This window comes from Coenobita brevimanus, chromosome 93 (genome assembly GCF_032717465.1).
Source record: "Coenobita brevimanus isolate Jiangsu-jjx chromosome 93, ASM3271746v2, whole genome shotgun sequence".
Classification (NCBI taxonomy): domain Eukaryota; kingdom Metazoa; phylum Arthropoda; class Malacostraca; order Decapoda; family Coenobitidae; genus Coenobita; species Coenobita brevimanus.
The window spans coordinates 40,609,604-40,635,896 of NC_137046.1; the positions used below are offsets into that span (position 1 = coordinate 40,609,604).

At 41.6% G+C, this 26,293-nt stretch overlaps 1 protein-coding gene and 1 non-coding gene across 2 annotated transcripts in view; one reads left to right on the forward strand and one right to left on the reverse strand.

The window, feature by feature from the left end:
• The first annotated feature begins 617 nt into the window (after window positions 1–617).
• Window positions 618–26,293, forward strand: part of Ndc1 (Nuclear division cycle 1) — a 50,410-nt gene continuing 24,734 nt past the window's right edge. Inside the window, exons 1-5 of the mRNA XM_080282525.1 lie at window positions 618–842; window positions 6,608–6,776; window positions 12,891–13,132; window positions 21,891–22,042; window positions 23,922–24,114. Of these exons, the coding sequence (XP_080138651.1) occupies window positions 671–842; window positions 6,608–6,776; window positions 12,891–13,132; window positions 21,891–22,042; window positions 23,922–24,114 (928 nt within the window). The 5' untranslated portion in view covers window positions 618–670. The remainder of the gene's footprint in view (window positions 843–6,607; window positions 6,777–12,890; window positions 13,133–21,890; window positions 22,043–23,921; window positions 24,115–26,293) is intronic.
• Window positions 2,533–2,651, reverse strand: LOC145412719 (5S ribosomal RNA). The gene has a single exon (XR_013899630.1). It is a non-coding gene; the product is annotated as a 5S ribosomal RNA (ribosomal RNA).

The following is a 26,293-nucleotide window of genomic DNA, read 5'->3' on the forward strand; positions in this document are numbered from 1 at the left end:
TTGCAGGTACTGATAATATATTGGAGTAAATGAGATTGTTACGGACAAGGCTAACTGGTGCAGAATAAAATGAAAAAGTTGGTATGGAACTTTCATGTGATAGGTTGCAGGCACCGGTAATAAATTACCGGTAGTTTAGCAGTAATCAGTATATCTGGAATAGTCATATCTATACATTTGGACACTTAAGGGAAATATTGATTCAAACCAACCAGACAGCCTGGTTAGCCAGTCCTGAATGTTATTTCACCTCAGTCATTTCCAAAGCAACACTGACTCAGTTCAAGAGGTAAAAGGAATGTATTGACTAGTTACTGAGTAAAAGGAATATCAGAGTGATGGGTGTTCTTAGTGATAAGGGCTGTCAGGGTGCATCCAAGTACAGTACCCTGTATACAGTATACCGGTACTGTCTGTATAACTCCCAAAACCTAGGTTAAATAAGATACGGTAATATAAGGCTGTGGAAGTGGAAGTTTTGGTATGGAATGGGGTGGTAATGCATGAAAAATGCTTTGTCCATCACATAGTATGGTCTTTAATTCTGTGTTTAATGATCCAGGAAGAGAAGTACTGTAGTTCGTGACCATTTTATGTGTATTTTCAGGTTGTACTGTGGCGTTGTATTCGAGCTTTAGGATGTCTCCTCGTACTGCAGCTGGTGCTACCAATGGCTTTATGCAATGTATATTGCACAGTGGTTGCTGAAGGGATAATTAACCCAATCACTATTGCAAGAAATTTGTTAATGTCATTTGTCCTGCCTTCACAACTACTGAACCTCACAGTGCCGGCAGTTTGTTTTCTCATGCTTGGTCGGGTTCATATTCACTCCTACACAGGTGTGTTGTGCTTTTATTATAAGAATAATAGCTACTGTATTTGACAGTGTGCTTACATATGATGTTTATTTTTGGTGTAAGGAAGAGTGTCAGAGATATGGTTTTACTGACATTATAATACATGGCTGAAACAAAAACAAAACAATTAGCCTACTAAGGTTAATACAGACATCAGGTAGTTCATGCATGAAGTTATTTTAATTTGACCATTTTGAGCCATTTATTGTTGCATCCATTAAATTTTTAGCCAGTCAGTTAAAAAAAATCAAGCTATGGTATAATGCTGGAACTTGCTGTGTAGAGGCATTATGCTGTAGCTACAGTACTCGACTTGATCCTTCTCCCATGTCTTGTACTTTACAATGTTAACATGAAATGGGGAGATTAAATGCATGTCTGTTACATTTTTAGGGACTTCATTAAGAGGAACAAGTCTTAAGTATTGGCTCTCCAGCTCCCCCACCAACCTGTCCACTTTTTGTCAGTTTAACTATAAGGCTGCTTGTGGTAGAGGTGTTGAGCAGTGGGGTCACCCCATTCAGATGCCATTTCATGACTTATCACTTAGTAGGACTGAGGGAGATGTTGCAGTCAGAAAGTACAGTACACTAGGCACTAACTTACTGTGATTCTGCAACTCAGTTTGTGCATTAGTAGATAGGATTCTTAATCTAGACATGGCAAAGTGGAGAAAAGGTCTGACAACACGGGTTATAACCTATTTAAAAAAAAAAAATCATTCACTGATACTGCGGTTTTTCAGGCGTTGATAAGTCCACAGATTAGAGATGTACCAATACCGATATCACAAAATTGGACTGATACCGATACTACTGCCGACACCCGTGCCAGTGCATTGGAGACCAATCTGTTAGGCTGTTGCCCATACTTGTGCAACTTTCTTTTTTATCAAGTTTGTCATTAAACTACAATGCACCATGTACTCAAAATATGATACTAAATAATTGGATATTACCAATACAATAATTAATTTTTCATCCCTTTAAAACATCCAAATTCTGTTTAACAAAATAGCTGCCAGTGAGTGATATGCTGTGCACTAAATTCCTTTTAAGTATCATAGTATCAGCAGAAATCAACTGATACCGATACTCTAAAAATGGGTTGATACCACCGATACTGATACATCGGTACATCTCTACCACAGACCATCCTTTTCCCTCATCTGGACTAGCTGCTTCTGCTTGCTTCTCATAGTTTTGCATTTTTTTTTTTTTTTTTTTTTTTTTTTTTTTTTTTCCCCTTAAGGCTTCCTACATACAGTACAATTGATTTCACTGATTAGGTACACCCTGAGTGTAGCTTTACATGCTATGATCGACTACCTGAAAATGAGCTATTAGGATTCAAGAAGACCTCTGTGGTGCACAAAAAATAAAAAGGGGGGGGATTCAAATTCTTGTCTTAAAGATTGATAGGGTATGTGATGAAGTAGCTACCGGTAAATGTTCCTAAATTTGTAGGTCATTACATGCTCTAGTTTAGGTGCTACGGATCTCTAAAGTTATGGGGCCATGGCGCCAAGCTGAAAAAAAGCAACTTCATTCATTCATTCATTGCCAGACGCCATGTATCCCAAACGGGGTGGCCAAGGGCTTAGAGTTAATTGTTTTACAGGGAGGGGCACTAATCCTCCACCAACCCCACTTGACACGTACAGAGAACATTATGCCAACAGCATCTGGTGTTCCCAGGCGGTCACCCATCCCAGTACTAACCAGACCCAACGTTGCTTAACTTCGCTGATCGGACGGGAAGCGGTGTACTCAACGTGGCATGGCCATTTTATTGGAAACCAGTTTAAGGGTTATGAGGTGAAACAAGAAGTTACTGTATGATAAGGTAAATTAGAGGTGCCTCCATTTGACTTTCAAATGAACAGCTGACCACATTTTGTGCCCAAACAGAGTGCAGAAGATATGATCTTCTGTGATGTATATATTTTGCAGTCATACACTGGGCAGTTTGGAATGTAGATTACTCACAGTTCTCAGGTTAATGTGTTGCTGATGTTTCAAGAACATTTACTGTTGAAGTTTGTCAAACATTGTTATGAGTGGACTGCTGAAGTGCTGATAATAATATTATTTAGTTTACAACAGAGTTTCAGTTGGTGGCTGTTTGCAGCACTCAGAAAGTTTCACACTTTCAGTACTTTTCTTTTCCCATTTGACCCGTAAATTGTGACTAACAACCTGAGCCACACCAAGGTTGAGTGCAACTGACATCTCAGACTAAATGTCGAATTCCTGACCCCATCATAGCCCTGTCCTCTTCCCCTCTCCCATGCTCCTCCTCTAGTCCTACCCCCACCTGACCTCTCTTACTAGCTACTCGCCATCTCCCCCGGCACTCTACCTCATCCCCATCCCTTCCTCCGTACCACAACACACGGTACCTAATTTCAATATGCTGCAGCTTCAGAAATATGCCACATATTGACTTAGAAATTAAATTTATTTCCCATACATTTACTTCATCACATCCTCAGTCAATAGGCAAGAGAAAGAATAGAATTCTGAGAAACTTGTTTTTTGCCCACAGGATGCACATTCGATTTTTCTCTCTTAATTTACTGGTTGATGTATGAATCAGAATTGAAATTCAACATATTTTCAATGTTATATTATGATGATGCAACATCTTTTATGCCATGTGCTTCCCCTTTTTGAGGGGCTAAGGTATTGTCCTCATTTTTGAGGTAATTTGTTGGTCTTTGTAGACCTTGCTACTGGATGCCCATCCTGATGTCACCCAGTAGCCCTTGGGTGAAATAGGATGCTAAACCCCCATTAGGCTGCTGGGGATTGTAACTTTACAAGTTGATTTCAGTGTCATTATCTCTTCTCTTTCCTACACAGTGGTGTAGTGCAGTAGGGTCCAGAAAGCAAGAGGAAAAAAAAGAAAAAGAAAAACTAGGGGATTTTTTCAGTTGTACTCCTAATTAAATGAGCTACACATTTATTCACCCACCATCTAGGCCCCCAGAATTCTGACTCCATTTCACAGGCACAGCCATCCCAACATACCAGTAATGTGCTGCATGGTACCTATTAGATAAAGTCAAGCTGATGACTTTCATGTTAAAAAATGGGGTTCCAGATCCTTGTCATTTGCTCCATCTTATAAAATTTATCCAGCCAGCCCCATCACTTATCAGTTCCTTAGCTTCCTCAATTTTCATACCGTTTTCTCACACTCATTTACCATATTTATGCTTATTCTGTGTCTAGTATGCTTTCTTCCATTTTCAGAATCACTCGGGTATGCCCCTTTTTACCATCCTGTTTATGCCCATTTTGTTGATATGATCGTACCAGCCAAGCATACTAGGCTATACTCTTTCAACTTTATTATCCATAGACCTCTGTCTTGTAGCTACTTCACATTCTTCACAAACCACATTTCTTATTATCCTCTCCACTGTTCACACTCCACATACATATCTCAGTTGCCCATTTCCACTCCTCTAACTCCTAACCTTTCATTTTCATCTCATACCAAAGTCTCACACCCATATGTTATTGTGAGTACAGTACTAAAACTCCTTCGTACAATCCTCTTGTAGCTGCCAAACTGAGACCTCTGTTTCATATCATGGCCTTCATTGCACCATCCACTTTCCTTCCTTGGATCACACAGCACACGCTGCTTTCCACTTGCTTTGCCTATTTGCCTTTTTTTTTCTCTCTCTCTCTCTCTTTCTCTCTCCACTGCACCCAGGTGCTTAAACTTCCCCCCAATTCAAGATTCATCATCCTTCAATGCAACACATTGAGAATCATCTCTCTCAGCAACCAACACTGCACATCTGCAGTTACAGATACTTTTAAAACACCTCACTCACAGGCATCATCATAACTGTATGGTACCAGTCCGCATTTTTCGGTAAAAGACAAGTACATGTACATGTACATCATCATCTATTCTTGTGTTGCCCTTGTGAGGAGCATAGGAGCCCGGGGCTAGGCAGTTGGTCCCGACATTGAAGATGAGAGTGACCACCCTCACTCACGCCTGGGTGACATTACATGAGCAATAAACCCCAATCACCCCTTGGACATAAACCTGCACAGGCTCAACTTGATTGGAGAGCCTTAATTATCCACTAAACCACCAGGTCCATAGTTTGGTTATATGGTTACCACCCAGCATAGTAAATGATTTCCTGGTGTACAGGAAACCATTAGGCATGTCACTTAGTGGAGAGTCACCCATTGACAGAAGGAAGAGGAAAGAATAAAAGACAAGTACATGTAATATTAAATACTGGTAATCACATCCGGTCATTGTTGTCCAACAGAGCTGACCCCAAGTCCGTCTATCTGTCTATTTCCAGATGCCTTAATCCCATAAAGGGTGGCCACAAACAAATTGCCTCCATGTCGCCCTGTCCCCCGCCATTTCACTGCCCTGCTCCCAACTCACATCCCCCTCTCTCATATACCTCTCCACTCCATCCCTCCATCTCATCCTTGGTCTCCACCTCACTCACACACACTCTCCTTGTCAATCTCTCAGTCCCAGTCCTCTCCACATGGCCAAACCACCTCAGTGTATTTCTCCTAACGCTTTCTGTCACATCCATAGCACGATGTTGTTTCACTTCCTCATTTGTCAGTCTGTTTTTCCATGTGACTCCACATGCTCCTTTCATTATCATCATCATCCGGACCTCCTTTCCCACCCTAGGGCAGGGTGAGGAGTAACAACATCCAGACAGCCTAAGTTTGCCCAGTCCAATGGGCCGCTCTTCCATTCACTCATTGTTCAAGCCCCCGGAATTCTGGCTCTGTCTGATACATCAAAAACTTTCACCACATTCGGTAGCTTCACATAAACATCCGATAGAGTCAGTCCAGACGCTGTCACATTAAAAGGGGTGCCAAATCCTTGATCATGCATTTCTAACAACAGTCATCTAGCCTGCTCGATCTCGTCAGTTCTCTAGCCTCACAGACTTCCGTACCTCTCTTCCTCACGCACTTATCCACCATATCCCTCCACCTACTCCTTGGCCTACCTCACCTCCTCCCTCCTTCAAATTCACTTAGGTATACCTTTTTCACCACTGTTGTTATCCATTCTCTCATCATGACCATACCATCCCAGTACATCTTCTTCGATTCTCATTACACTGTCTGCTCCTTTCAGATAGCATATTTCCACTGCTCTCACTCTTGACTTGTGCCCCTCCAGCAAGGCCCAGGCTTCACTTCTGTACGTTAGGGTTCTGTCATGCAATGACTTTTTTACCTCCATGCTCACTTCCCTGTGTCTTATCACTGCTTTCAAAGAACTATAAGTACTGTAAGTATTTTGTAGAAAAAATGCATTTCAAAACTGTAATCAGTTCTTACATACTTGTTATTCACAACTGTATTTAATAATTTTCAGGAGGAGTATAATGCCAAGAGTTACATGAATGTAATACTCGTACCTGTGCTTCACTTGTGGAGAGTAAATAATGAGTAGTTGATCACAATGAAATTGAATGTAAATGTTCTACAGAAAAATGCATCACAGACAGTTTGCACTCTTCTCACAGTTGCTTCTTGCTTGATATCCAGTTTGTTGCTGTGGGATAATAAGTACAGTACTGTACTTTATTTGCAGCCCCCCTCCCCCATGCATATATGATTTTTTGTCTTCAACAGTCTTCAACTTCTGACACTTTTCTCAATGCATATGTATCCTTTCAGGTGCAACACTACAGTATACAATATATTTCTGACCATTTTTAGTGAGTGGCTGGATTCCAACGTATCAGTGGGAGTGGTGGCGAAGGTTCTTCACACTCAGGGTCCAGTTTGGCATTGTTATGACGACGAGTGCTTGTATTTTGTTGGCCGGATTCTACACCTCCCTCGCACACCCAACATTCCCACGGCTCTTTGTTCCATGCTCACATGGGTTTGTATTTTCGTATTTTTTGTGTTTGTTATAATCAAGTTAATTGAAATCTATTTACTGTGAGTATGATGTAAGGTTGTAGGTGGTGGCAACCATCATTCACTCACATGATGTAGTGCTGCCTGCTTCTTCCTTTGCCTTTATTAGTCTTGTCTGTGTCTGCCCAGTTCTCTTCCTATTTCTTCCAGCTTCCCTGTTGCTTTCTGTAACTCATCTTTCCTTTTCAGGTGGCTTTACATTGAGTGCAAGCCTAATGCTTTTCTGTAAGCCAGGAAACAATTTACAGTGGTGGGTGGTAACCATATAACCAGCCCATACATGTTCCCTACGTGTCAGTAAATGGGTTGATGGACGTTTGATGCCCCTCCCTGTAAAACAACTAACTCAAAGACAAATGGTCACCACTTATAGTATTATAGCATCTGGTTATAGATAGAGATAATGTAAAGTCAAGCTGAGGTTAATTTGCATGATGGTCTTGTACATTTTAGTCACCCCTTTACATGTAATAATTTACTGTAACAGCTTTGGCATGAAAACTTAGCTGCCTTACTGCATAAATCCCTTTCAGCATATCAGCAACCACCTTTGCTATTCAAGGTGGTGGATTCCTGTTGCACTTGTAGGTATATACTTTTTATTCATATTCTTTATTTATGCTCATCTTGCTAGAATATTGCATAAATTTCAGGCAAACAGTAAAGCCTGCTGCAGTTGTTATATCCAACTGATGGTTGTGGGATCTCTTTATGCTCCAAAGAAAAGTAAAATGATGGGTACTGTAGAGCACCTGTATTTTCTTAATTAGGTTTGTTGTGTTGATCATCAGATACATTTATATATGCATACCCAAAGGGAGTGGTAATGAACCAATAGTTTTCACTGCCCTGTCATCCATCTGGGTATTTGCTTGTCTCTCCCACTACACATTTTCATATGCTGTCATGTACTGTAGCTGGTTTTCAGTCCCACTTCTTGTGTCCATCCAGCAAAGTCCAAGTGTCACATGTATTATAGTGTAAAGATCACAATGTAGTAGTTATGCAACAGCAGTTTTACTTTCGTGCTCTATTCCCTATTCCATGTCTGTGTATGGATTCTATCTTTCAGTATTTCTTTGCCCCATCAGAAGCATAGGGGGCCCGGGGCTTGGGTATTCAGTCCTGACATAAAAGGCAAGGATGACCAGCTGCACTTACCCCTGTGTGGCAGTATGTGAGCAATAAACCCCAGTCACCAGTTGGATGCCATCCCTTACAGACCCCATCAAATGGAGTGTCTTAACCCACAAGACTACTGGGTGTCATTTAGTCATGTGGTTACCACTTTGTGTTGTAAATGGTTTTATAGGCTACAGGTAGCCATTTGGCTTGTCAGCTGAAAGTAGGAGTTACATCTTGACAGTGAGTGGATGGTGAGCACCTCCACCTACACTGCCTTCAGTGTATATACGGACTCTATAACGTTCGTTCCCTCCTATGCTCTTCCTTACACTTCATCCTCTAAGCTCCCATTCATGCTCACCACAGTGCCTAGATACTGGGAGGCACTCACATTCTCCATTTGCAGATTATTCATCCTTACAGTGCACACTGTGTTGTCATTCCTTTAACCCCTTCGGTAGCATGTTCCATCTGTGGTGCGAGACACCATAGCTTAGATCATTTTGAGCTCTTGCTGAAGCTATGTTATGCATGATAATTTAATTTTTTACCCATATAGTACTTCATTTTTAATAACATTATTTATTCATTTAGTTTCATTTTTGAAGGCTCTGACATGTTTGCATGCGGCGGCCTTTGCCACCTGATGGCAGCTCTCCGTGCTGCTCAGTCTCTGGCAGCTTCCCTGTTCGGTCCCTTATCCTGAGGTCACACTCGATGACCTCGTCCCAGGTCTTTTTCGGTCTACCTCTCGTAGCCCTACCCCTAACATTAGCACCTCTCACTTTCTGCACCCAGTTATCATACCCCATCCTCTCCACATGCCCAAATCACCTCAGTCCACCTCTCCTCATCACATCACCAGTACTCTCCAGTCCTATCCTACTTCTCAACTCTTCCACCGTAAGCCTTGCCTTCCCAGGCCTCGCACTCAGGGACGCACTGCACATTCACCTAATCATTGCCACTTTTGTACGTTTGAGCCTGTGATTATCGTCTTCCTTTACTGCGCAAGAGTCACTACCATACAGCATTACACTCCTAACATCCTGCATACAAAGATCCCTTATCACAGAGAGAGAGCCCGTTCAGTGTCAGGAGAGGCAGTGGCTCCCTGAATGTCTTCCAACCACTCCTCTTTTTAGCCACAGTAAATACAGTAATTGTTAATGGAGAACCAGTAAACAATAATGAGGTAATAATAATAATATTGATACTGTAATTATAATTGTAATAATCCATAAAGATACAAAAGTGCGAAGAAAACCTCAGAATTTAATGTACTTTCCATAATCTAAGTACTTTATAATTATATACCCGGTACATATTTCAAGTAATGCTGTACGCATTTGTACATACCTTTGTCACAAATATGCCTTTCTGTTCAATATATGTGGTATCATGTGGACTTCATCACCTGTGGGAGTTTATTTGAGGTCGAACTATAGTTCTGTAATACTGTACTAGTCATGAAGAAGTGCTGTGATAAGGATGGAAAATAAGCTGCAAATTCGTAAAATTATGGGCCCAGTTAGTGGAAAATGGGTATAGTTTTCATTTTTAATACTATACTAGAAAAAGCTATTGCACTAAATTATTTTCAAATGTGCTTGAAATCCCACCTTGGGGGTTGGGGTGGACCATCAGCTGTAACAGCCTATTGGCATTTTCGGATCAGGCTACCCCTCAAATAGTCTGTTATTGTGAGGATTAGCAAGGAGGGTCTGCTGTATTTCTTCGTTCAGGACAGAATGTTGCTCATGTGCTTGGAAGGAGGAGGAGGAGCCATGCACACACATACCAGCACAAGGGCAAGCAATATAAGCCCTTGCAAAGCCTCTGGTGTGGCAAAAAAGGGACACAGAAACAAACTTAGCCAGCACCTGCACCGGACAGGATAACTGAGGCGGAACGGACAAGCTGGGCTTTGTTTTGGCAGACATTGTCTGTGGCAGGGAGAGCAGGTCTATCTACCTGTCTATTACCAGACACCTTAATACCATAAGGGGTGGCCACAAACAAATCACCTCCATGTCTCGCCATTTCATTGCCATGCTCCCAGCTTATCCCCCCCCCTTCATCTCTCATATATCTCTGCACTTCATCCCTCCATCTAATCCTTGGCCTCCCCCTCCCCCTTCCACGTTCCATCTCACTCACATCGTTAGTCTCATGCCCTCCATCCTCTCCACATGGCTAAACCACCTCAGTGTATTTCTCCTAAAGCCTTCTATCATATCCACGTCCACACCAAAACGCTCTTTCACCTCCTCATTTGTCAGTCTGTCACTCCATATAACTTCACATGCTCCTCTCAAATAACTTATTTTCACTGCTCTCACCCTTGACTTATGTCCCTCCAACAAGGTCCAAGCTTCACTTCCATGTGTTTGAGTTGGTATACTCAATACTGTTGTGCAGTAATTTTTCACTTCCATGCTCACTTCCCTGTTTCTTAACACTGCTTTCAGAGAACCAGCAACCTTTCTTCCTTTTTTGTACACTTTCAAGCACATCATCCTCCAAACTTCCATCTTTACTCATCACACTACCCATGTACTTAAATGCACTCACATTTTCCATTTTTACATCATCCAGCCTCAGTGTACATCCAGTGACTTCATTTCTCATGAAGACCATAACTTTACTCTTCCCAGCATTCACCTTTAGATTCCGTTTCATACACATTCTCCCAAACTCATTCACCAAGCCCTGCAGTTCCCCTTTGTCTTTACTTAACCCTATCAGGTATCTGGGCCGGGCACATTATGTCTGTGCTAGTTAGCCACCCTCACACTGATCCACATCTTCTTGGTGCGATATTTTTCTTTGACCTCTCTGTGTAAATATACTTTTCATGATAGAATGTTGATTTTGGTGTCATTTTAAAGCTGAATAGTTGTACTTTGTTGTATGTTCGAAAAAGGAGGACAAAGAAAATAAAATGTCCAAATGATGAGTTGAAGTTAGGCGAAAACCAAAAATTTTATACCTTGCCATAGAAAAATATTTGGCAAAAAAAAAAAAAAAAAAAACTAATAAAGATGTGTAAATCTGGTTTAAACCATGCAGAACTAAAATAAATTACTTTTACAGTGATATATAGATTATGGTAATTTGTGCATTTTATTGTGCGGTAAAGCGAAAGGAAAGAAATGGACAATTTATTTTAGTCTCGGCTGCAAATTCGCTTCGCAATCTTTTTCTTTGATTGGTCAGTGTAAATACACTTTTTATGATAGGATGCCGATTACGGTGTTATTTTGAAGCTGAACAGTTGTACTTTATCGCAGTATGTTCAAAAATCAAAAAGAAAGAAAGTAAAATGTCAGAGTGACACAACAATTTATACTCTTTCTTTTGCCCTTTCATTCTCACCTACTCGTGCACATATACTCGTGCATCCATACTCTTACTCTCTCGCACTCTCACCTCTTCATTTAGTTTCAGTTATTCCACGTATGTCCCTTTTGCACCCTCAAGCACCTGGACAGTCTCTCTCTCTTTCACCTCATCATTCACATGCCTTACATTCCAGCAGGTGATTTGTAATATTTAGTTTCCCTGTGTGCTGTTGGCTAATACTCTATTGTGAAAACCAGATATTGCCTTAATGCAGTCAGTTTTTTTGTTTTTTCAGATAATGATGTTTGTCAGTTAACGTGGCTTTGATATTTGGTGGACAACTGTACTTCCTTCTTTCATTTGAACCCCTTTCTAGCATCCATTTTAGTCTCCCCCCCCCTCCCCCACCTTTTAGTGCCCCTTTAGTATCGACATCCCATCAAGTTGTATCTATTACACAACGCACAGATTTAGCTTTCCAAACCGTATATTCCATTTATGCACACCACAAGTTTTTCAGATCAATTTGCTTCAAGTTCATTGACCCAAATTTCTCCTCTACCTCAAGCTGATACTCACCCACCTTTGTTTTGTTTCTTAGCTTGTCCACTTTGTCTTTTACTCTGAGATCTTTTCTCTCCCTTTATCCACCACACTCCTCTCAGTTTTTCTTGCTGATCACAATCACATGAGAAGATAACCTATGCATTGTTCTCGCTTAATTCCTTTTTCTTTATAAGCATGTAATCAGTCGGGCTCATTTCGCCATCCTGTGCATTCTGTTTGTACCACATATATGTGTATGCTTCTTTGTCCTTCAGTTGCCATCCATTTTTGCCTTCCCCTGGCACTCTATAATGACACATTTCATCATTTCCAGGGTTAGTGTCACTTGTCGCATTTGTACCTCTCCTGAAACATTATAACTCTTGGCCATCTGTTTTATCACTCCATTTAGTTGGTCCCAAAACCTGTATTTCTTTTCCTCACGTCTATCATTACAAGGTGCATATGCGGTGAGCAGTGTCATATTCACCATCTTTAATAAAATGTGACATATGTGCACCCAAATTTGATACATTTAGAACCATTTATTCATTGATAAACAGAGAAACTCCCACTTTGCTTTACCCACATGTGTGTGCATACCTGACCTAACACACTTAACACACCCCCAGTCATGCATTTTACACCCTTTCATCTTGGTTTCATATAAGCCATCACATCATACCTTGCATTCTTGCATATATATTATTCACTATTACTGTACTTCTCACTTATATTCATCATTCACACTTCTTTCATGCCATACAGCCATACAAACTTGCCTATTTCCTAGCCTTGGGCATTCACAAGGCCCATATCTAAGACTCTGTTTACCTCTGCCAGCATGGAAATTTGAGAGGGTTGGTGAACTGTAGTCCGAGCACTGACCATGTTGTTATATGCTATACCTTTCATAATGAATATTGTATGTTCAACATTTTTTATGTATTAATTCCTTATGATAACCATTACACTGCTGATATATGCAGTCTTTAGTTTCTTATGTTCTGCTGATAACTTATTAATAGATGAAAATAGATGAATTTTATCCCCATTTCAGAGATGTTGTCTGTTGGCCACGTAAGGTGTCAGTAATCTGTGTGGGTCTGTGTACTGGCCTTTCGTATGCCATGAAGTATTTCCTGGGCAATCGTAACGTGATAACGCCTAATCCAGCTCATCCAAGGAAGTTCCAGTTGATAAAGGCCAATTTTAGTTTCCATAAACTGAAGGAGGCCTGTAACTCATATGGGGCCAGCAAATTTTCACTGCTGTGCACACTCTGTATCTGCATGGTTATAAGTAAGTAATAAAACCTTGGTTCTGTTCCACGATTAACTACAGTAAACATCTGAAAATTGTCACTAGATACCAAGTATTGGTAACTTCTGGAAATTATTATATCATACAGCATACAGTACCTAAATGGAACCAGCATCGTATGTCAACCCTTAGTTACTTTTTGCCAAATATTGTAAATTAGGTTCAGTGACTGTCAGAAGTTGCTTACACAGATATTTTCAAGTACAGCTTAGGTACTTCCAGGGCTTCATTTGCTCTCAGTCAGAGTGCAGTATGTGGGGAAAAGTATTTGCTTGCCAGCTACTTTATTTATAAATTTCCCCCTCCCTCTTTCTTTTTTTTAATATGGTAGGTGATTATAGCTCACAAGTTTAGAATTACAGTAAGTTTTTGATGTATCTGTAGAAAAGATAGGATTTCCAGCTCTTACAGCCCTTACAACATGAGCAGTTTAGTATTGGCACCTGACAGAAGTGGTAGGTGGTCGCGACCATCAACCACTCACTTGATGTAGTGCTGCCTAGTTCATCCATCACCTTTGTAATTCATTTTTTGTGTCTGCCCCCCTCTCTTCCTATTTCTCACATCTTTACTGTCACTTTTCCTTAATCTTCTTTCCTTTTCATGTGACTTTACATTGGCTGACAAACCTGATGGTTTCCATAAGCCAGGAAGCCACTTAGTGCTGGGTGGTAATCATATAACCAGCCCATATGCATTCCGTATGTGTCAGCAATTGGGTTGGCAGAGGGTTAGTGTCCCTCCCTGTACAACAATTAACTCAAAAGACAAACGGCCACCCATTACAGGACTTTTATGTCTGGCTATAGATAGATAGAGACCTGACAGTATTAAAGGTCAACTTTTACTGGCTGCTCATATAATTTTACACATGCTTCACTTTCTCATGTGGCATGCAGGTTCCGTAAACTCGCACTTAAAAAATTCTCACGAATTCAGCGCATGAGTTCAGTATATTCACGGTCTTTGGTCACTTTTAATAGTTATTGGATAACTGATATTGCACAAAATCCTGCTGGAAATTCAGTTAAACAACTGCACGATTAATGTTTAGTTTCTCAGAGGTGTTGAAGCAATTGTAAAGAATGTTTTTACCTTGTGCATCGGATTGAGGAGTGTTAATGTTAGTGGTAGTCCCAGAATGTTGAAAAGAAAGAATTCCATAAACTTATTTCTTGTTGTACAATATTGAGATGTATCAAACCAATTGCTTGGTAGTCAAGTAGAATACTGTACAGTACTTGTTTGGGCATAGTGGGTTATGTTGTGCACTGTTATCCCGCTGGGTTGCGGTTCACGTCCCTCTTCTAACTTTGATTATTTATTCAGGTTTGTTTTAGTAATGACATTGGTGTGCAGTGGTGTGGGATGTGAAGTAAAGCTTGGTAATGGCAGTGTTATAAGTATCAGCAGTACAATCTCTGGATGAGCTGAGCTGGCCAGTACCCATATCTTTGCTGCCTGGGGATGGGTTGCAGCTCCAGTGGTGTCCAGGAAACACTATCTCTAGTTATTGTTGCCCAACCCTTGTGTGCCGGGCTGAGCAGACTGGTCAACCACAGGTTAGCAGCCGCCACTATGGGACTATCCCATAGGTTCCCTACACTGTCTGCATCTTAATGTGGCATTTGCTGTGTAGTGCTTCATCATGTGTGTTTTGTTGTGTGGGTTTGTTCTACAAGCAGGACCTGTGTAGCCTAATCTGTGAGTTCACACTACCCGAATCTAATCAAGTAACTGAGGAGGGTTGGGTGATGCCCTGATATGAATCTTGCAAGGTGAACTCAGTCAGTTCTACTTAAGGGTGCCTCTGGTGGGTGGATGTTGGGAGGGAGGGGGGGGGGTTGTCATATAGTTTTCTGATCAGAGTTTTTTGTTGCCGTGTGTGTGAAATGAGTACCAATGCAGAGAAAATTGTTTTCCTGACTCAGTGCCTGGTGGTGTAAGGTAACTTATTTCATATAGTGGTCCACAAGTATGTATGCTTGTTATGTTTAAAAAGAGATGTGGTGTAGGAGGCAATGATGGCATAGGTCTTAGAGATGCTTGGTTGTGATTTAGGGATAGTGTTAGTTTTTTAGTAGGGCCAAGAGGGGTCTTTGGAGTGGCTGTGTTGTGACAAGGATTTTCCAATTTTCTGTTTTGTTAAAACTTCCTACATCCCTGTGGGAAGTTTTATTTCTCTTGTCAGTATTTCTATATTTGAAAGGCTATTTGGCCTAGAGCCTTCAAACTTTCTGTCAGCTTCATTTGGCCAAATATGGTGATAGTCCGTCAGCCTGATCTCCGGATATTATCCGGAACACAGAAAAGTGAGTCAGCGACGCTATCTCCAGCACCGCTTAAGCAAGGAAGCTGAAATTTTACTACAATATAGCCTTAAGGTGGATGCAGTGCAGGAAAGAGTATGGTTCCAGTTGGTTTAGTATTCTCTGAGATCGTTTGGGGGCAAAAATCGGGACTTTTCCAGATATTCCGGATGTCACCTGATTTCTATTAAGGATTAAAGGTAGAGCCACAAAACTTGGTGGGCTTATAGACTGAGATGACCTAAAGTTACATGTACAAGATCAGTGACCTTGACCTCAAGGTCCCTTTATAGCTCGGCTCGTAGTAGGCAGTGGCTGTGGGAAGTTTTTCTTTATCAGAATTGCCCTTGGACAATTTTTCAGTGTTCTTGGTGTGTTAATTTTGTTGTTTAATTGTTGGAGTCATGTAATGATGTTTTGTGTGTGTTCAGGAGAGGGGAGGAGTGTCTGAGTGATTCACATTGTTTGATGATGCAAGCAGTCTCCAGTGTAAAGTTTTAGTTCTAGTGTCTTCTGTTTCCATGTGTATTATGGCATTTGCATTTAAAAATGTGTTGGTAAATTTCATGATGTACTGGTCTGTGTTGGTGACAGGTGTGTTGTTCAGTGTGCTGAAGTGTTCTGTTTCTTCGTTGAATTTAGTCCAGTCTGCTTTCTTGTGGTTTTGGGTAAATGATGTGTGATTGCTGTGGTTTCTAGTGTATTTTTTGTGGTGGTAATGATAAGAAGGTGATCTGAAGGGAGTTTGGGTTCCACCCATCAGGTGGTGGTGTGTGATCTATTTGGCAAACAGAGTGTTATGTCTAGGGAGGAGAGGGAGCAGAATACTTGGTGTGGAGTGTAAATGTATTGTGAGTTACCCTTCAGAATGTATATATTGAACTGTGATGCAGTGTTGAGTCCTAAGTGGCTGTTTTGGTTGTGTTCATACCAGGCAGTGTTTTTAATGTTAAGTTTCCAGTAGTGGTAGATTCAGGTGTCTCTGTTAGGGAGAGAACCTGAAGATTGTATTGCATTGGTACGGCATGAGAGGTGTCGGGGAATGTCATCATCATCATCATCCGGGCCTTCATTCCCACCCTAGGGTGGAGTGAGGAGTAGCAGTGTCCAGGTAGCCAAGTTTGCCCGATTCAGTGGGCCATGCTTCCTGTTGCTTTGTAACTCTTCTTTCCACCCTAGGTGGCTCTACACTGAGTGAAAAGCGTAGTGGTTTCTTATAGCACAGGAAACCATTACAACACTGGGTGGTAACCATATAAGCAATAAGGAGAAGGAAGACTCCGTACATAAACCGGGGTTTTTGACTGGGTTAAGTATCCCCCAGATTCCCCCTATCTAAAATCACTAAAACATGGCAGACGGTCGGGGAATGTAAATGTTAAAAATATTGGTTTCTTGTTTGTACTGTACAGCGAACACACTTAAAAGGAGACCTGACTTCATCTATATATATATATATATATATATATATATATATATATAATTTATATATATATATATATATATATATATATATATATATATATATACACATACACATACATACAGTATACAGTGAGTCCTCGATATACGAAAACTCAATGTACGAATTTTGGATGGTACGAAAGTGATGAATGTAGGACAAATTCCACAATATGAAAAGCCTCTGTCTTGATGGTACGAAAAGCGATTCGAGAGGAAATACGAAAAATTCAAAATGGGCGCGCTGCACAGTGCCACGCTCACTTGCGGCGAGAAAACGAACTAACCCCTCTCTGGTAAACACATTTTCGTGCACTTCTCAGTCGAGTCATGTCCGTCCTCTCCTCTCAGCTTTGCTGTACGTTACGCTGTTTTTCGCTGTTCTTCACCTTTTCGTATTTTCACCATGCCTCCCAAGCGCCCTGCATCATCTCCAGCATCCGGGGAATCAGCTGCAAGGAAGAAACAGCATCATACTCTCACTCCTGAGAGAAAATTGGAAATAATAAGACACCACGAGGAGGGGCAGGGAGTCTCGGAGATTGGGCGAGCTTTAGGCCTTACACTGTCTAATACTACAGTACTAATACTACAGTAATTAGTTGTATGTTTTATTTTTTAATCTCAGTACAATAGTATAGCACTGTACTGTATACGTGTATTGCATACTTCAATATAGGAGGGGTGAAGTTTAAGTGGAGGGTCTAATGGGGTCCTGGAACACATCCCCCCCCCTTTCAATGTACAGTATATTTCAGTGGGGAAAATCATTCTGATATACGAAATTTCGCATTACGAAAGTTTTTTTTGGTCCCTATCCCTTTCGTATATCGAGGACTCACTGTATATATACGAGGTGCTACCCAAAACTTCCAGTAATTTGAACAGAGGGAGCCAACCATTTGCAGTTTTGCCTTTTGCCACTAGGAGGAGTCAGCAGCACCCCTTGTGCATCAGTGTGGCCCTGGCTGTGTCTGTGAGTGGACGTGTTGTTGAGCTACGCATACTATTGTAACGTGGTGTGTAGGTGGTTTGGTGGTTTTGCAATGGCAGATCAATGGCGCAGCAATATGAAGTCGATGTTGATCGTTGCCTTCGATATCCAAGGGATTGTTCACAAGGAATTCGTCCCACCCAGTCAGTCTGTCAGTGGAAAGTTTTACTGTAAAGTTTTGCGGCGTGTGAGGGAGAACATCTGCCGCTAATGTCCAGAACAGTGGAAGAACAACGACTGGGTCCTGCATCATGACAGCGCCCCCGCCCACACATCAATTGTTGTCCGGCAGTTCCTGGCTTCCACTAACACAGTAGTCTTTCCCCACCCACCCTGTTCGCCTGACCTTTCCCCCTGCGACTTTTTCCTGTTTCCCAAGCTGAAATTACGACTGAACGGGTGTCAATTTGACTCGATTGAGGAAATCCAGACAGAATACTGGAGGTGCTCAAGACCATCGTGCCTGAAGCCTTCCAGGGATGCATGGACTTGTGTAAAAAATGTTGGGACCACTGTATACATGCCCAAGGGGACTACTTTGAAGGCGACATTGAGAACTAGGGGACTACTTCGAAGGCGACATTGAGAACTAGGGGACTACTTCGAAGGCGACATTGAGAACTAGGAGGTAAGGTCACTTATTTTCCTACAATATTCAAATTACTGGAAATTTCAAGTAGCACCTCATATATATATATATATATATATATATATATATATATATATATATATATATATATATATATATATATATATATGGGGTAAAATGGGATAATTTTGCCTCGGGGTAATTTTGCTGTGATGGCAAAAATTGCAGTTCAAAGGCCCATAGCTCGCAGACCATTGCATGGATTCAGCTTCTGTTGGGCTTAGGTTTTAGAGGAATGCTGACCTAACAAGGTCATGTGAAGTTTGATCCATTGTGCAAAAAAACAGAATGTTTTTTTCCATTTTTAGAGAAGTGAAATTGTGTACCGAAAATTTTCATCATTTATTGCATCAATAAAAAATGGAAAAAAACATTCTGTTTTCCCAATATTTACATGTTTTCTGAGCTGTTTGCATTGTTCACACACACACACACACACACACACACACACACACACACACACACACACACACACACACACACACACACACACACACACACACACACACACACACACACACACAACAGCAACAACAGAACTCTGCCATGCACTCATGCCATGGGAGTCCCCCGACCAACTTACCAGCTGTGAAACAGTCAGTGAAACAGTGATGGATGCCATCGACATAAAGTTCACCCAGCACAGTGGAATCTACTAAATCGTGCATTTCTGAACAGTGAGTTCAAAATACGCCACAGCATCATGCAGCAGTTTGCAATATCAATTGTTTACCAACCACTGTGCCAACTTGATGTGTCAGTGTATCATGCATTCTAAATCCTCATTTATAGCTTTCAGAGGTATGTTTATAAAAATGCCCAGTAGCTGTGGTAATCCATGGGTAATAAATAAAAACTAACCTGTGAACGACTCATTTCAATAGAAAATATGGAAAGGCCACACCCATTTGGTAAGCTTAACAAATTAACGACTGTTATGAAGACACGGAGGCAGCTGAGGGCTACGATGACACCGCTGCCGGTGCCTCCATATTGAACTTTGAGGGATTCCTGAGGGAGGTTGAAGAGGAGGAAGGAGCACAGAGACAGCAGCATGAAGCAGCAGAACACTCATTTCGTACTGAGAGGTTGTAGTTCGTCTCAAGCCTCGGATCCCCCCCCCTAAAATATAAGTTAGGTTAGGTTAAGTACAGCCTAAATGTCTTCTGCCTAACAGGATCACGACTGTAAATAATTACGGCTAGAGAGTTCTGAACTCCTCCCCCCTTCCCCGTTCAAGCAAACACTGTCATCAGTCAGAGTCAGGAAAGAATCTTACAATATTATTCATTTTCATTAAATATGCTATACTAATTTCATTTCCAGGTTGTTAGTGTTAGCTGGCAACCAGCTTGATTTAGGTTTTGAACAGTTTGATGTAGGTTTGGGGGTAAGGGGGGCAACTTTTCCAAAATGACAGACTCATAAGTAATTTTCCCCATAAGGTTAGTTATGTCTAACTCGCAAAATTCTCAAGTAGTGCCCTGTCCTCAGTCTCATAAGACAGCGATTTAGGAGATTCCACTGTACATGGCATAGGCCTCCTGCTTGGTAGCCTAGGCTACCTGAGCCTAGTTATGATCAGTTGTGTATGATATGTAGTGTGGTATTGTAATAATAATAACAATAAATATTATAACAATAATAACAACAATTAAGTCATGGTGAAATTACCTTGTTGGGCAGGGTATTTTTGCCACGAGACTTTTTTTTTTTTTTTTTTTTAAATCTGTGGCATAGGCCAAAATCAATTTTTTCACAAAAGTGATTATAGGTACCTTTAGCAGAAGGGCAAGATATATAGATGCAGCAATAAAAATATCAATATTCCAATTGCTGCGGTGTATATTTAGCAAAAACAACCTTTCACGTCGAAATTACCCCATTTTATCCTGTACTGTATATATACTGTATACACTATAGTATATACCGGTACTGTATACTGTTACTCGGGAGACATGTTATGTGCTGAGGTGGGGCTGTAGCTAGCTCTGTGGATAGGGTGAGGAGTGGTTGGAAGAAGTGTTCAGAGCTGTTGCCTCTCCTGACATTGAAACGGCTCTCCTTTTGCACTAATGGATCTCTGTTTGCAGCATGTGTGAGGAGTATAATGCTGTATGATAGTGAGACCTGGGCAATAAAAGAAGAGGATATTCCCTGGCTCAGACATATAGAAACGACAGTGATTAGATGGATGTGCATTGTGTCCTTATGTGAGGCCTGTGTGTGCCTAGGTTTACAATGGAAGAGTTAAGAGGAAGGATGGGACTGGAGTGTATTGGTATTGTGATGAGGAGAGGTAGATTGTGATGGCTTGGGCATGTGGAGAGGATGAGGGATCACAGTTGGGTGCAGAAAGTGAGAAGTGTGTGAACACTGGGAGTAGTGTTGCAAGAGGCAGACTGAAAAAGACCTGGGATGAGGTCACACAGTGTGACCTTAGGGATGTGGGACTGAATAGGGAGGCTGCCAGAGTGGAGCAGCATGGAGAGCTGTCATTGGATGACGAAGGTCAACGCCTGCAAGCATGTTGGAGCCTTTATAAACAAAGCAGAACGATACATGAACATACATGCATACAGTATACCCTCAGTATTGCGAACCAATTGGGTGAAAGCCAGTTCATTAAAACCGATAGTTTGTCACATCTGAGGGTCCCCTCATCAAGGTAGGAGTTCAAGGATGTGTTTGAAAATTGGTTAGTACAATGGCATGTTCTTGTACTAAAGATAAAAACTATACCCATTTTTCACTAATTTGGCCCATAGTTTTCTATCTACGTCTATTGCCAGACACCTTAATCCCGTAAGGGATGGCCACAAACAAATAGCTTCCATGTCACCCTGTCCCCCACCATTTCATTGCCCTGCTTCCAGCTTACACCCCCTTCTCTCATATACCTCTCCACTCCATCCCCCCATCTCATCCTTGGCCTCCCCCTCCCTCTCCTCCCCCACCCTCCATCTCACTCACATACACTTTCCTCGTCTGTCTCTCTCTCTCTCCATCCTCTCCACATGGCCAAACCACCTCAATGTGTTTCCCATAGTGTTGCCTTTTTTTTTTTTTTCACATCCTTGCCATTGCACTTCTCCATGATTAGTTCAGTATCACTATAGTCTGTTATTACAACTCAGCAGTCACATTGGGGAGATGGCAGTTTCTGGCCAGGTTGTAATAAAAAGGGTGGAAAACACGTCTTGTATAGGTGGATGTACACTGCTGATAGTGCCACTCTTCTTGAAGGTTGCACACAAATTAACTACAGTATCATTCATCATTGCTGTTGGCAAAGATGGGCTTTCAGATTCCTTTTTATACCAGGTGCTCTGGCTCACTTGTCTGGCGGTGGGGCATGGCAAGACTTGGTGAGAATCATTGAGCTGCCACTGCTGGTTATCATCCTGCTCTCCACCATTCTTTTGGCCAACACTCTCTTCCTCTTCACAGTGATCTTTCAGATCTTCCTGGCAGAGGTAAGTAGAGCATTGTTATGTAGTGTCAAAGCAGTTCTCATAGGTAGTTTAACAGTCTTCAGTCACGAAGGCCAGCAAAATACATACTTTAAAGCCATTCTGAAAGTCCAGTGTCATTTTTTTTTTTTCCAGTAGTACTGTATCAACATACCATTGATGTGTTTGATTATCATGGACAAAATTGAACAATGTACAGTAAACCATCAGTTTGCACAGCTAATGTAGCTATCTGAGAATTTTACCTTGCACATCAAGTCTCGCAAATAGTGCCATTGAGACCCATGTGATATGGTTAATTGGTATGGTGAAATCCCACATTTTCCCCCCATACCCCTCCCCCTCCTTTCCTGACCATACCTGACATTGTAGTATACTGTACTTGAAACCATGAGGACCATTACTGGGTATGAAGCAGGGTTAAGTAGAGTGTACATAATGTGAAATAAGTGGTGATCAGTTGCCAGGACAGGGGACAGAGTGACATTTGATATTAAATAAATGGTAATCACTTACCATCACAGGGGACAGAGTGACATTTGGGTGTCAGGGACGGGGGTATCTTTAGATGAAAATTCATCTACCTGGAGGTAGGTGGAAAACCTATTTTGATAGCATAAATGATGAAAAACTTGGGTAAAAGAAGAAAAAGGACATAATGGTTGGCGCTAGTGAAGTGAGAGAGACAAGAGGTGGGTGGCAAACAATGTTTGTATATATGAATGTATATGTGTGTGTGGGGAGTGGGGGCCCAGCTGATCTAGTGTAAACTGACCATTTCATGTCCCATAATTTTAACTGTAGATTTATGACTACAGTATTTGTCTTAATGAAAAACTTAGTTGAAAGAAGAAAGAGTACACAGTGAGTGGTGACGATGAAGTGAGAGACAAAAAGCAGGCGGCAAACAGTGTGTGTGTGTGTGTGTGTGTGTGTATGTGTGTGTGTGTGTGTGTGCACAAATGCATGCATGCATACTTGCACATGTGCATATGTGTGTGTGTGGCCAGCTGATCGAGTGCAAACAGACCATTTCACATCCCATAATTTTAGCCGTGTTGAGTTATGACCATTTGTTTTTAGCAACCCCCTCCCTCCCCCCTGTGGTGTCTGTATTGTATATGAATGATGTCACAGTTCCTGTAATTGTAAGTGTAAATGAGTGTTGATCATAGTGAATTCCTTAGTAGGAACTGGTGCCTTTGAGAAACAAAAGATCATATTATTATTATTGTTATTAATTATTATTATTATTATTTCGTGATAGATGGGGGCGCTTACCATCCACTCACTCGATGTAGTGCTGCTCTCGGGTGTCTGCCCTTTCCTCTCCATCCGTCTTTCCTTCCATTCTCTTCTGTCTTTCTTTCCTTCATTCTTTCCTTGTCCTTCTGCCTACGGGTGACTTTACACTCCCTTTTCTGTCCTCCTTTCCTTCACTCTTTCTTCTTTCTTCTGCCTGTGGCTGACTCTACTCTGAGTGACAAGCCAAATGGTTTCTTGTACACCAGGAAACCATTTACTATGCTGGGTGGTAACCATAAAACCACATTATGGTGCCTGGTGGTTTAGTGGGTAATTAAGGCACTCCAGTTGAATTGAGCCTGTGTAGGTTTATATCCAAGGGGTGGTTGGGGTTAATTGCTAACGTAGTGGCACTCAGGGATGAGTGAGGTTGGTCAGTCTCAAATGTCAGGACCAACCTGCCTAGCCCCGGTCATCTATGCTCCTCATGGGGCAACTTAGTATTGGATGATGGATGGATGGAAAAACACTATCATTCTTTGCTAACCAGAAATATTCATTCATTGAGTGAAACATATGATTGCTGAGAAGTACTATAGAGGATAATTTAAAGCTTTGTTAATGAACTTTCCTTCAGCCCATTGAGATTCCACTTGCCATTGAAGAGGATGGCAGTGCAGGGGCAGATGAGACCACCTGGAGGCTGTCAAATGCTCTCAGTTCTTCAGGACTTCTGCAGCTTTTGGCATTTTGGGATCTGAAGACACTTGCTTCTGCAGATCCAAGGAATTTCTTAAGGCGTTCTCAGATCTTTGCCATCAGTCAACCAGGTATGTAAGCTTATTTCTTGTAAATTAAGAATACTCCCCCAGTATCCCTGCTTGTCGTAAAAGGCGACTAAAAGGGTTGGCGGAGGGTTAGTGCCCCTCCCCGGAAAACAACTAACTAAAAAAACAAACAAGAAGCCTCGGACAAGGACTGACCAAACGATGACGACCCAGGACCGGACAAAGGACTTGGTAATGAGTACATGGAATGTAAGAGAAGCGAATGATGAGGTGAAAGAGAGAGAGATTGTCCAGGTGCTTGAGGATGCGAAAGTGGATGTATGTGGAATAACTGAAACAAAATGGAGAGGAGAAAGTGTGAGAGAATGGGAGTATGGATGGGGTATATGTGCAGGAGTAGATGAGAATGAGAGGGCAAAGGAAGGAGTGTGCATAGTTGTGAGTAAAAGATGGAAGAAGAGCATAAGACAGTATGGATCAGTTGGGTCAAGGATTGTGTGGGTAAAGTTGAAAGTTGGAATACAAATGTGGGCGATTGTGTGTGTGTGTATGCGCCAACGCAAGATCGTGCTAGAAGAGTGAGAGAAGAGTTCTGGACAAATGTGGAAGTGTGCATGGAAAAGTTTGGAAGGAATGAGAGAGTGTTTTTGATTGGTGATATGAATGGTAAAGTTGGTAATGTGAAGGTGGATGGAATAGTTGGTGAGTGGGGTGTGCCTGCTGAGATAGATGAGAATGGGAGTGCGTTAGTGGACATTTGTGCTGGGAGGGGGTTGGTGATAGCCAATACCCTCTTCAGGCATAAAATGATCCACAGGTATACATGGCGAGTGATGAGAAGGGTGGGTGGTGAACTGAATGAAAGGAAGGCAATGATTGATTATGTGTGTGTGTATGAAAGGATGCGAATATGTGTAAAGGATGCAAGAGTGTATAGAGGTTGGGGGAGTGGACTTTCTGACCACTACTTGGTGGTGGCCAGAATTAGGATGCAAGTAAGATGGAGGAATAGAAGAAGGGAAAGACAAGAGGAAGGAGTAGTTGCAAGGAGAGTGGAAAGGTTACAAGAGGATGAGAAAAAGGCAGAGTATAAGAGAGAAGTGGAGGAACGATTGGGCAATTATGAATTGGAGCAGATGGGAGACGTGGAAGGTATGTGTAAGATATTTACAGAAGAAATATGTGCAGCATGTGATGTGGTGTGTGGAAGGAAGAGAAGACGGAGGGGGGTGCAAGGAACAGCGTGGTGGACTGAAGAGGTGAAACAGGCTGTGGCACAAAAGAAGAAAGCATACAATGAATGGATGAGAAATAGGGGCGTGGAAGAAGTTGAGAGGCGGAAGAGAGAGTTATATGTGGAAAGGAAGAGAGAGGTGAAGAGATCAGTAAGAGAGAGTAAGAAGAGAGTGGATAAGGAATTTGGAAGGAATTTGAGTGTAAAGTGGAGGGACTGTAAGAAAATGTTCTGGAGAGAAGTGAAAAGAGTAAGACAGGGTGGAAGTGAAGTTAGCAGGGGAGTGAAAGATAAAAATGGTAGATTACTAGTGGAGAAGGGAGAAAAAGTGAGCAGATGGAGAGAACACTTTAAGGAATTGTTGAACGTAGAGGATGGAAGTAATGCGAGTATAAGTGGCTGGGGAATGGCTGGGAGAAGGAGGGAGGTGAGAAGACTGGAAGAAATCAGTAGGATAGAAGTTGTGGAAGCAATGAAGAAAGTTAAATCGGGGAAAGCCCCAGGAATTGATGGAGTGTGTGGTGAAATGCTGAAGCATGGGGGAGAGATAGTAGTAGAATGGATGTGGAAGATGTGCAGATTGGCCTGGGAGGAAGGTAGAGTCCCAGAGGATTGGAAGTCAGGTATAATTATTCCCTTGTACAAAGGAAAAGGGGAAAAAGAAGTGTGTGGTAATCATAGGGGCATTTGTCTTCTTAGTATAATAGGAAAAGTGTATGGTAGGATACTTATAGACAGAGTTAGAGAAAGAACAGAGAAATTAGTTGGAGAAGAACAGGGAGGCTTTAGGAAGGGAAGAGGTTGTGTAGATCAGACATTCATTCTTAGATCTTTAGTGGAAAAGTTTCTAGAGAAGGGAAAGAAGTTGTATGCGGCTTTCATGGATTTGGAGAAAGCATATGACAGGGTGGATAGACAAGGATTGTGGAAAGTGTTAAGAATATATGGAGTAGATGGGAAGTTGTTGAATGCTGTGAAGAGTATGTA